At 33.6% G+C, this 12,974-nt stretch overlaps 1 protein-coding gene across 1 annotated transcript; it reads left to right on the forward strand.

The window, feature by feature from the left end:
• Positions 1 to 300: 300 nt before the first annotated feature.
• Positions 301 to 9,280, forward strand: LOC143230888 (trypsin-1-like). The gene is made up of 6 exons (XM_076465179.1): positions 301 to 476; positions 5,337 to 5,425; positions 6,038 to 6,126; positions 6,887 to 7,161; positions 7,531 to 7,685; positions 8,866 to 9,280. Exons 1-6 carry the CDS (start codon positions 392 to 394, stop codon positions 9,025 to 9,027), a joined length of 855 nt encoding a protein of 284 aa, XP_076321294.1. The 5' UTR covers positions 301 to 391; the 3' UTR covers positions 9,028 to 9,280.
• The last annotated feature ends 3,694 nt before the right edge of the window (positions 9,281 to 12,974 follow it).

Consider the following 12,974-nt stretch of genomic DNA (forward strand, 5'->3'; position numbering starts at 1 on the left):
ATTTAGATTGAACATGGATTGTGTTAATTAACTTGGCCCTATGACATGACAATGACATCACTTTTCATTGTGTCCCCATAATGAAAGGATACAGGACACGACACAGAGGATGTAACAAACGACTTACTTTATCATTGTCGCTTTCAACGACACATCTCCCCAAAGGAGGGCCACTTTCTCTGCTCACGAGTTTCAAATATATCGAGGCCAGTGGGTCAGCAAGGATAATTGTCCACTGCTTCATCATATAACCTAGATTTATTTGGGCAGGTTTAAATAGCTGAGCGTGATGGTTGTGTGTTGTCAGTCACCTCTGCCCACGGTCCTTCTACGGAGCTGCCCAAATCGCCACACGTTTGTTTTGCCTGTATTTCATGTATATTTCCTCACTATGTACTTGACTGTAATAATCCAGCAGCTAATACCAATGATTTGGACAATTCTGCTGGTATTTATTGCACCAATTCAATCAGCAGGTAAGTCGTTTATATATCTGCTTACGATTCAAAACTGTTTTGTACTCTTGCACACACTTGCAGCTCCTTGCTCTTGACATCAAGAAACATTGTACAAGATTTTATCTCGTACATCAAGTGTGTTTATTAACAAGCTGTAATTTTAATGTCTATTGCTTTTTAGACGTTAATGACAAAGGATGCATCATAAAGAAATTATACTCTTGCTTGCTAACGTTAAAAGAAAGGAAACAGTTGAGAGAAACGAGAACTGACATCAAATGTACTTCGTTAAACAAATAAAATATGCAACCAACAGTTGCAAAGGGCTGATATATTGAAACCTAAAGGTTTGAAGCTAAGCCAGTCACAACACAGCTTATGACGGAATAGTTTGAACAGAGCTACAAAGAAGTATCTTTATTAGAAGATGCAGTAGAAACCTAAGACTGCTAAGTTTTATCTAAGAAAAGAAATATAAAACTTATTAAGAAACCCTCAATAGTCAAAATTTTACTCACATGTTTAACATTTTATAACCATGCTTTTCAGTCTACATGTAAATTCTTAGCTCTATGTTCAAGAATTGCGGACGAATTTTGTTCCTCTCGGTTTTTCCAGTGTCAGGTATCTATGCTGCTGCACATTAATGGAAATCAAATCATTCGCTGATGGTTTTAATTGGCCTGCTCTTTTGTTTGTGTAAAGTTAGAAATAGTACAAGTTTATAGAAAAAAAAACTGAGTAAAATATTTTACGTTTCAGAGTTTTGTTCTCATGCGCTTAGCAATCTGTATGATGTCCACCGCGATTATCTGGCCCTTATTTTTATCACTGCTAAAACATTGAAGGCCCTCGTTTTATGTAAAGTGTTTTAGAACATAATGATTGTTCGTTTGCAGCTCTAATTATAGTCCATCGGTTTGTCAGTGGTAAGCTTATGGACTTACAACCTTAAAATCTGGTTTCGATTCCCTGTGGTGAACAGAACGCAGATAACACAAACTTTCCTAAACACCTACATAGAATTTCTTATATCAGGATAGATAACCAGTAGGCAAGATGGAATCAGAAGCCCCTGGAACAAAAGTGTTAAAATGTAGAAGAATTATTCGTGGATTTAAATGTGAATTATTCCTTATACACTAGAAATGTTCTTTTTTTGTGGTATTTTTAAGAAACGCGCAAGATAAATCTTTATCATTGACGCTTGTTTTCGCGAAATTATGCTCATGGTGACTTCAAGATAATTAATTCAGCTCACAAAAGCAACTGATGATAAATACAGTATTTTAATCGTTTAAATCTAGGAGATTTTAGAACGTTGTTTTTCCTAAAGTATAAACCTGTTTGAAGAAATATAAATAATTCAGCCCCCTCCCGCTAGTACAGCGGTATGTCTCTGGATTTACAACGCTAAAATGAGGCGTTCGATTCCCCTCGGTGGGCTGAGCAGATAGCCCTTTGTGGCTTTGCTATACGAAAAACACACACACACACATACAAATAACTCAGTAATTTTGAGATGATTAAGAAATATAATAACCCGTGACTAACTGTCATAAGACTAATTCTGGATAAGTTAATAGATTTATTCACACATATAACTACATTAACACATCGATTAACTGGCACACCTTTTCACTCTCTGTACTTTTTGATGCTATTTCTAACAAAATTAATTTTTCAATGACAGGCACCTCAGTATTCCAGATTTAAAGCATGTCTTAAGTCTTATTATCTAGATATACACTAGGCAAAGGTGACAGTTAGTTATCTTTATAAGCCTGTATGGTATACCATTAAATTCCAAACATCCCAGAAAGATGACCAATATACAAACACTTGTGACATTTTTCGGCTCGGCTCCGAACCACACACTGTAATAACATTTTTCTCAGATTCAAGTACAATCTTATCACTCTGGAGAATTCTCATTGTAAACACTGCAGGATACATAAGTTGATAAATTCCAAATCATGTTCTTGGAGCAGGGGACAAGTCGGCTTATTTCTGTGCGCGTTGCTCTTGAAGGTATCATATTGCGCTGTCAGGTAAACGGTCTAATGACACAAGCAGTGATTTGTTGCTTTAATTTCAGTGGATTTCTACGTTAATCGGTAACAGTAAAATAAATATGAAATGTTTACCAGCTTAAACTGAAAAGAAGTACTTTGAAACTTTGTGACCAATAATAATGAAGGTCACAAATAATCCACCCACTGAGATTTTCTGTTGACAACTATCTATGTCACGGCAACGTGCAACTCGCCAACACCTGTGTTCTGCATACACCAAACAAAATGGGAAGTTTCACAATTCATGAATTTGATAAAGTCAATATAGAATCCAACTTTGCGTGGCTCAATTTGATATAGAGGGAATTTGAACACAGCCGGAAGGGTGCCCTTAATATTGAGTTTTTACTGTACTTAAATCTTTGAGTGAAATATATTGGTTTTCAAATTTAGAATTTCGGGTGGAGGTGCTTGGAAAACTCAGAGCACTCTTGTATAAAATTTTAATTGCTTAAAAGAGGATAAAAAAGGCAGTTACAGGTATTGAGCTGTTTACAAACAATACTTCTCTTGTTCTTGTTTGACTATATTCTACTTATAACACAAATAAACAACATTTTTTTTCTATTTCAAATGTGTAACGCATTCTTAAATGATGCTTTTAGGCTAGTATATCATCGTGTACGGCTAGTGTCCAAATATGAATGTTTTTTTGTTTTTGAATTTCGCACAAAGCTACTCGAGGACTATCTGTGCTAGCCGTCCCTAATTTAGCAGTGTAAGACTAGAGGGAAGGCAGCCAGCCATCACCACCCACCGCCAACTCTTGGGCTACTCTTTTAACAACTAATAGTGGGATTGACCGTAACATTATAACGCCCCTCGGCTGAAAGGGCGAGCATGTTTGGCGCGACGGGGATGCGAACCCGCGACCCTCAGATTACGAGTCGCATGCCTTAACATGCTTGGCCATGCCGGGCCTCCAAATATGAATGATCATGTGAAATTTCTAAACCAGTGCAAAAGTACAGCTTTAAAAAATAAAAGTTATTATTTTGGCCTACGAATCATTATTAAAACAATTGCTGTATTGAATAAGTGTATTAGGTAACATAACTAGGTCAGTGAAGGTCATTATTTCATTTCACTAGTAGCAAATAATGTGTATTTTAACGTATTGTAATACCAGCTATTTAGAGTCGGTCTAGATAAATTTATAAATTATTGACTTATGATTCACTCTATTGATAAAGTTAATTACGTAGTTGATAGATTACTCGTTAATGCAACCATTATTTTTCATTCCAACTAAACGAACTCAAAATATAATTTATAAATATTTTATATTCCTCTTTATTCATCGTTATTTACTTTCTACAAAACTTGTTATTACTTTAAAAAAGTACATAAATACAGATTAATAAATACAAGGAAATCATTACTAGTCATTTACGTTACCACAATATATAAAGACATATTTTAACTGAAAACTTCTAAAAAATTCCTTTCTAGAAGTTCATTGTAGAGACGAGATATAAAAGTCTGCTTTAGCTACAGAGATTGCTGGCATTATTATTTTTAGACATAAAACAGAACAGCGACGGTTTTAGTCTATTAAACAACCTTAGATAGCAATACTTCTTGAATTTCTTTAAAATATTATTACATTTAAGATAAATTAGCTCGTCAAATTTAGTTAAAACCAAATACAAAACAATTGGGTATATATTTCTTATAACAAAGCCACATGGAGCTATTTACCATTTCCATGGAAAGAAATCGAGCCCGTAATTTTAACAAGGTGTGTTTTTTGCTGAAAGCAAAGCTGCACAGTATATCTGTACTATGCCCATCGTAAGCATCGAGCCTATAATTTTAGCTCTATACACCAGTTAGCTTACTGCTGAGCCACTAGGGGACGACACATGTTTGTTACCTATGTATTTGATTCCCTACGAATTGTCACCATTTAACGAGCAGTGCCATCTCTGATAAACTTATCTATGTAGGTTACCACAGGAAGGATGTTTGTTCAAAGAGATTGTTAGTTGGTGTATAGCCAAATGACACAGTATTACAAAAGAGGAACTCTTCAATGTTCATCAATGAATTTAGAAAACTCACAGCAGAGCATCTAGGACATCAGCGACTCTGAAATAACACTCGGGATAAGGGCCTAATTCAAAAAGCGAAGACTACTTTAATTACAAAATAAAATTATTTCGAGTTAAAATGCCAATATAGTGAGGTTTTTTGGTACTGTCAATAAGATAATAATAACTATTTTAATTTGACAAAGGCCCTCAGATTCCAGCCACCATTCACAATCAAGAGTTTAAATTAATGAAAGCCCCAAAGCTTCCAACCACATTCCAAAATCAAGATTTCAAGTTGATAAAAGCCCTCAAGCATCTAGACACATTTCAAATCAAATTTTTAAGTTGATGGAGGCCCCCTAAGTTTTTAGCCACCTTTAAAATTTGACGGCTCTTTTACTGAGAACAAAAATGAGTTACTTCCAATGCATCTTAATGTGGTTTTATGGTCTGGTTAAAATTGGTCTTTAAAGCTGATGTCCTTGTATAGCGAAAAGCATGTGAAGAGTTTGATTCCAGACTGACCTTGCAAAAACTTGTAATGATGTGGTACCTGCTAATAGTAGGTAGTCACAATATAAGATTATAAGATTAAGAACAGTTGATAATGTTTGAAATAATCGTTCCAATAAAATCTGATTAAGCAAACAGTTAGCATGAAACTAGCAAAATTTTAAGGTGATTTTATTTTGATCACATTACCTTAACTGTATAATTAGGTTTTTGTCAGACCAACTGATACCCTGTTTTTTTTTTTTTTGTTTTAGCTGTGCCAAGTCTGTGTGGTCAACAACTAGCAAGGAACGGCCGTATTGTTCATGGCGAAGATGCTTATGAAGGGGAGTTTCCTTGGGCAGTAAGTTTTAGTTTAATAAACGATTTCACCGAGAAACAAAACTTGTCCTTAATTTACTTATTACGTGTACTACGAATAACGGCTTTCAATACATTTAACATTTTAATAAAAGTACCACGCTAGTATTTATTTGTTTATAAAAGGGCCGGAGTGACTAATGATTAGCAAGCCGGTCAGTGCAACCGAGAGTTCAAGGTTCGCCTGCGGTTGACGCAAAATTGCGCACTTCAGTCTGGAGGGGGAGTCGTTGTGCCCAAGAGCTTGCGTTGTTTTTTTTTTTTTTTCTAGATTAGTGGCTTTCCCTCTTGTTTATCATCTCAAAATTAAGGGTAGCTAATGCAGAAAGCTCTTGTGTAGTTTTTCATGAAAACTGAATTTATTGCAAATTGTTAAAACACTAAATCATTGTATTTAGACGTAAGTATAGAAAAATAAATATTTTTAACCTTATTTTCACTGAAAAATTGATGTAAAATTTAAAATTCTTGGTAAGGCATAAGTTGTCTAAGTGCAATAAAAGTTTTGATCTATGTAGATGGTAGATGCTGTTTTGTGTTAGGGATGATCACATTAACGACACAATATTGATAAATGGATTTTATTGTTCTACAGGTGTCCATTCGAGTTGACGGAGAACATTTATGTGGAGGGACCATTCTGAACGAGAGATGGATTCTTACTGCAGCCCACTGTGTGTATTTGTAAGTGTAGGACAAGTTAGTACTGTATTTTTTGACACGAGTCGTGAACATACGTTTACTTTCTGGAATAAATGTATCCTTAACTGTAGACAAATCACTCCTACAATCATTTTGTTAAAAGTATAAGATATAACTAAATTTGCATGTCTACATGCTTTTCTTGATATATTGTTTATCAGAACATGCATGTTTTTACACTACTTATTTATTTCATCACTGTATAAAACTTAGTTTTATGCGAGTTTTACATCAATGGATATAGTTTGCGAAAACTGCCTCTTGCTTAACCTATTCGTCCTATCAGCCGTGGGAACATTACAATATACTGTTACTCTCACTATCTGTTAATAAAGGGTAGCCCAAGAGATGGTAGGCAGTGTTATTTATCTGCCTTCTCTCTAGTCTGTTACTTCAAAATAGGGAAGTAAAGTAGTCTTTAAGTAGTTTGGGAAAATACACGAACAAACATATGAGAAGCACAAACAGTTTTTTTATCATTATTTTGGCTCAGTAATAGTAATTATGACTTCTTACATTTTGAATTGTTATATCATGGAAATAAAACAACTGAATAAAATAGAAAACAACAAACAGAAAGAAAAAGAATGGTCATCTTTATAATGATAAACTACAAGTCGATTTTTTTATGTCATACAAAATTTATCGAAGTAAACACTCTCTTTTTTAAATGATTTTATTCTATATATAACAACTCATAGCTCACCAAGGAATGACTAAACGTATTCAGTTTTTTCTATAGATACTTCGCTCAACAGTTAGTCGTCCGAGTAGGAGAGTTTGATTTGTCCAAAAAAGATCAAATGTCTGAAGATATCAAGGTTGAACAACTTTTTATCCATCCCAACTATTCCAAACCTAAACTGTATTATAATGACATCGCTTTGCTAAGGCTAGCAGAAGATATAACTTTTTCTAATTACGTTATGCCATCATGTCTACCTGAAGCTTCAAGCTCTTTTACTGGTTCCATTGGGACAGTTGTGGGTTGGGGATGGAACAAAGATCCCAAAGAAGGTAACTAAAAATATATATAATCTAGTCTTAATTCCAGTCAACAGAAGTTTACAAACATAGGTTACAGTTTGAAAATTGTGGTTACGATTTTTTAATAGACGTATGTTCTTTTACAAGTACTTAGAGTTAGGTTTTAATACCTCTTTTGCTAAGTTTTGTTTATTTTATTTTCATTTTATCGCTAATCTTTCCATCATATGATTTATTCTAACTTCGTTATTTAAATATGCCAAACATAATGTCGTTTTGAAGGCACTGCATGCGTGTTACAGTCCGGAATTATCAGTTAGTTTGTGTCAAGAGTAATTAATATTATGATATATATTGAGCATTTTGTATAAAAAAATAAATTAATCAAAAACTCGACAGGTGGAGAACGTGCTATTCGATTGCAGAAGGTCAAAGTGCCTATAATGAACTACACCCAGTGCCAGAGTTGGTACCAAAAGGCGGGAAAGAAAGCCGTGTTGCAAAGAGGACAGATGTGTGCGGGTTACAAAGAAGGGGGGAAGGATTCTTGTCAGGTGAGGAAGTCCATGGTGCCTCAAACTCAATAATTCTTTTTCGTTACACTTTATTACCCAATCTTATGTATAGAGAGAACTTCAAAGCTGTTACCTTTCTTTCAAAAAAAACTTGTAACTAAAAACTAAGTACAAGCAACAAATACACTGTTATTTTTTATTACTTAAAGCTTATGGCTAAAACAAGAACATGCAAATATCACTTCTGTTGTTTAATGTTTATAATTAACAACAAACGTGTTGAATCTTATTGTTAAACTTTAAACTGTTCTTGCATTAATGAAATGTTATTGTTAAAACTTACATCATTATCGTGACAGTAAATATACAAGTGTTATTTCCGTTAGTTATATTTCATTGTTTAAATTTATGATGATACTAGAAACATACGAGTTACTCATATTACAATTATATCGATATTAGAAACCCACAAGAGTGACTTTGCTAAATAATTCTCAAATGTTCTAATGAATAAGGAGTTAAAAAGTTTTAAGATCGTTTTATTTTCATAGGTACTGTGGCCAACACGTATTATTTACTTAGTATTTAAAAAAAAACAACAACACAAACTTAAAATTTCCAAAGTATATGAAATACTTATGAATCAAAACAAAAGTTGGTGTTTACTTGTACATATTGGTCACTGTATTTGACAGAATTATCTTTTCATGAACATATTTATTAAGATGTTTGTGCTGTTTTTTTTATTTTTGATATCTGGTCATATCCGTTCATATGGGAATTTCTTAATACGAAAAAGAATATAATACGTTGAAAATAAGTATTTTGAAGTATACTGAGATACCTTCGTAGTTGAATTACATATTACCACGTGATTTTAATCTGTCAAGAGAATCCCTTTGTATTGAAATTGTTAATATCGTATTGCCCCTAATGAACGCCCCATTTATATATATCATCACCCCAGTATTTTTGTAATCCACACCCATGCTTATTATCACTGAAATAAATCACATTCGAAAAATAGAATTCGGAACTGCACAAATACTATAATTAGTGCCCCTTACAGTTTGGAACCCCCTTGGGGCGTTTAAAAGAAGCAATACTGTATGTAGTTTTTCTTATACGAAATAGCTTAATTATGTTTTAACGTTCAAGTGTTCTTAAACAATTGAAACACTAGAAATGATTAACTATAAGCTGTGTTATTTTGATACAGGGTGATTCTGGCGGCCCTCTCTTGATTAAGGAGGGAACTAAATTTCTGGTCATTGGAGTTGTGTCAGCAGGAATCGGCTGTGCCAAGCCACTTCTTCCAGGCCTTTACACCGAAGTATCCTTTTACTTACCATGGCTATTACAGTACATTAACAATATTTAACACTTCAGTGTAGAGGAATATTGCCGAGATCCAGTTTAGAGAAGGAAAACTAGAGCTCTGTTGTAGTCAAGTTAAATTAGTATTGTAGGTGGCGTTAAGAAAAGTTTTTTTTTTTTTTGAATATATTGAAGTTTTATGCTGTTGTTTGTAAACTTCATTTTTATATTAAAAATACCTGTCAAGTCTTTTTTTACTTTCGTAAATTTCGGAACAAAACACGTATATTAAAAAAGCCAAAATTATGATTTTAATGTTGTAAGATAAAAGTAAAGTGTGATTATTTTGTCAAATAATTTTATCAAATTTACCTTATAAAGTTAAAAAAATTATCCTTTACTTTAATAAACTGTGATTTTGCTAGTCAAATGTGCTTTATTAGATATTTCTATAACTAATTTTAAAAGATAGGTTATTTTATTTGTATGTGTACTTAATTTTTTATTAAAGTACAGCTCATAAAGGGTTAAAACTAAAACTATTTAGTTTATGAGATAATGTGTCGCAGAATCTTGTTTAACTGTATTGTCTGTTATCAAGCTGAGGTCTTGCATGCTCTTGTTTAACTGTATTATCTCGTTAGCAAGTTAAGTTTTTGTAAGATCTTGTTTAACTGTACAGTCTTGTTATCAAGTGAGGGTTTTGTAGGATCTTGTTTAGCTGTATTGTCTTGCTAGGAAGCTACGTTTTTGTAAGATCTTGTTTAACTGTATAATCTTGTTATCAAGTTAAGGTTTCGCAGGATCTTATTTAACTGTATTGTCTTATTATTATTATTATAAATCTAACAGAAACGCTTCGATAGTTTACAATGTTTGTGTTTCTTGCAAGTAATTACCACACTCAACCAAACAAACATTGTGTTCTGATTAGCAACATTTGTATATGTGTATATATTCTAATAACCAAATCCAGACAAAAATGGGCTTGTCTTTGTTTATTAGAATATAATTAGTTACAGTTTGGATCTGCTGTTTAACGCAGTCTTTCCTTTTGATTTGATTTAACTTGACTGTACAGTATAAGTCTTCTATAAAATATATATATTTAGTCTCTTCTAGCACTTGTTTGAAGTCATCTTTCTGCTAATGTAGTGAATTATATCATCTTTTTTAAACAGAAGTCGTCTTCCTCAGTCCGTGATACATAACCATTTTATAATAAGGACTTTGGTTGGACATTATAGTGGTTTCTATTGTAAATTTTAGTGAAAGATGTTCATTGTTTTGTACGGTGACTGTTAGTAAGTCATTTAGACGCTTTTACATTTATGTTTATATAAGGTCATTTTCGTGTTAACTAAAAATAAATAGTTTTAAAACCACTTTAATGGCACTAATTTATTCACTCTATAACAAAAAAACAAGATCAGAAGTTAAATAATTAGAAATATTTCGAATCGTAAAAAAAATATATCGGAAGAAATGAACTTTAAAAGATTGAAAACTTTATATTGAGAGGAAGATTGATAGAAATAAATAACAGAAGGCATAAATATTATGATGTTATTAAACAAGTTATCACTTAGTACATTTTATAATCTGTTAATATGCATGCACATTAAAAAAATTCGGAATGAAAACTTTCAGTTTCACCGAGGCGTGATTTTCAGATTACAAGTTTAGACTTTGTTGACCGTTACATTTCAGACAGTATCCCTTCCCTTATCTCATTTTAACCACTAGTATTATTTATCGCATTTCTGTGTGCTACACGCATACGAAAATGGATTTTAATATTAACTTCACTTAAAGTGATATTGCAATTTGTATAATACGTAAGGTATTATATCATCAAAGAATCGGAAAAAAATTATTATCTTTATGGTTTTAGGTTTTCTTTCTTACAGTCAAAATTTTAATGTTTCAAATTTTCAGTGTAATTTTATGGTTATAAACGCGTATGCCAAAATTCAAGTAGAAGTGTTGTGTGTTGCATTTGTTATAGCTTTATCGTGTTTAAAAATGCTTTATGCAATTACTTAAAGTTTTTTAATATCTGCATTCTAAACGAATGTGACTGAATTACTTATTTTTGCACCCCCCCACTAGTACAGCGGTATGTCTCCGGATTTACAACGCTAAAATCAGGGGTTCGATTCCCCTCGGTGGGTTCGGCAGGCAGCCCGATGTGGCTTTGCCATAAGAAAACACACACTTATTTTTGTGAAATAACATCAAATTTTGGCTTAAATAAAGTTAATTAGAATCTTTCAGAGTAACTCTGAATAGAAAAAGTATCTTTAATAAAAGGCAAAGAGATGTTTCACGTCAACATTTTACACGAAGGTATTTTAGTGAAAAGAATGCTCGTTTCATCAAATATTTTAAATTGAAATTAAATGTTTATGCTCTTGTGCCAATTGTTGTAATTACTTCAGGCACCGTAATACGTATTTATGTTTAACATGTTTCAAATAGACGGTATAAAGCATGATATAGAATGAAAGTGTAAAACCTTTTTATGTTCCTTTTATCTGTTAATCTGTTCATATTGCAGCTTTTTTATGGATGATTTAAAATATATATATCTTGTTTTATTGTACATCTAGCACACTGGAAAGTTTGAAATTTTGTACGCTTTTAATGATAAAGTTAAATAAAATGCTTGGACAGGTAGAAGTTGTTTTCTTTTGTCACTCACGCTTAGCCCCCAGAAACGTAGTATCTAAATCGTGCATAAAAGTAACTGGTAAATTATAGTAGAAATAAGGCAAGATGCCAGACAAACAATTCTGTCGTTTATTAACCCCGGGGTCTGGCATGGCCAAGCGTGTAAGGCGTGCGACTCGTAATCCGAGGGTCGCGGGTTCGCGCCCGCGTCGCGCTAAACATGCTCGCCCTCCCATCCGTGGGGGCGTATAATGTGCGGTCATTCGTTGGTAAAAGAGTAGCCCAAGAGTTAGCGGTGGGTGGTGATAACTAGCTGCCTTCCCTCTAGTCTTACACTGCTAAATTAGGGATGGCTAGCACAGATAGCCCTCGAGTAGCTTTGTGCGAAATTCCAAAAAAAAACAAAAAACGTTTATTAACCCAACTCATGAGTTGTGGTACTGAATGATAATTTTATTGGGTAGTAAATTGTGGAAAAAATAATTTAGATTTAAAATTCTATTTTTAACGCATCTTTGATTTCGAGCCGCATTGGTGAATTTAAGAGAAATGAGAAAAAATTAAAAACATTTGCTATTAACTTTTAGGCCTATTAATTTTTTTTTCAATATTTCACTGGTGTTCGGCGTTGGAGCTGTAACTTAAAGTAGTATACAGAATCTTCTGTATGAAGTGTATCGAGCTGAAGGGTTTTTTTTTGAATTTCACGCAAAACTACACGAGAGTTATGTGGGCTAGCCGTCCATAATCTAACAGTGTTAGACTAGAGGGAAGACAGCCAGTCTTCACCACCAACTGTCAACTTTTATGCTACTCTTTTAACAACGAATAGAGGAATTGACCGTAACATTATAACGCCCCCACGACTGAAAGCGCAAGCATGTTTGGTGTGACGGGGATTCGAATCCGCGACCTTCAAATTAGAGTCGAGCGCCCTAACCATGCCTCGTGCTGAATGGATTCAGAGTTACACAACGCGATTTCTTGGAGTGCGTTTTGATCAGATTAATTTTGTTGCTGTTTCGTTAACCATTATTATATTATTTCACCCTTGTTAATTAACTTCTTCGTTTTGTAACATGATTGGGATGAACCCACGGTTTAAGATCGTCTAGAACTGACCAACCGTGTGGGGGCGAGAGAACTGGTAATGAAGTCTTATTTGAAGCTGAAGTTAAATCCAGTCCTCTTGATATCAGATTGAAGCGAACGAATCTGTCTTCAGTTGATAATATTTCCTTTAAGGGCTTGAGCTCAGAACATATGGATACCGGATCAACATCAGATCTGTTTTCCTTCTTCCTCTCAATTACGTATACCAATTATTATTCTGCTCAT

The sequence above is a fragment of the Tachypleus tridentatus genome, chromosome 10 (genome assembly GCF_004210375.1).
Source record: "Tachypleus tridentatus isolate NWPU-2018 chromosome 10, ASM421037v1, whole genome shotgun sequence".
Taxonomy (NCBI): Eukaryota; Metazoa; Arthropoda; class Merostomata; order Xiphosura; family Limulidae; genus Tachypleus; species Tachypleus tridentatus.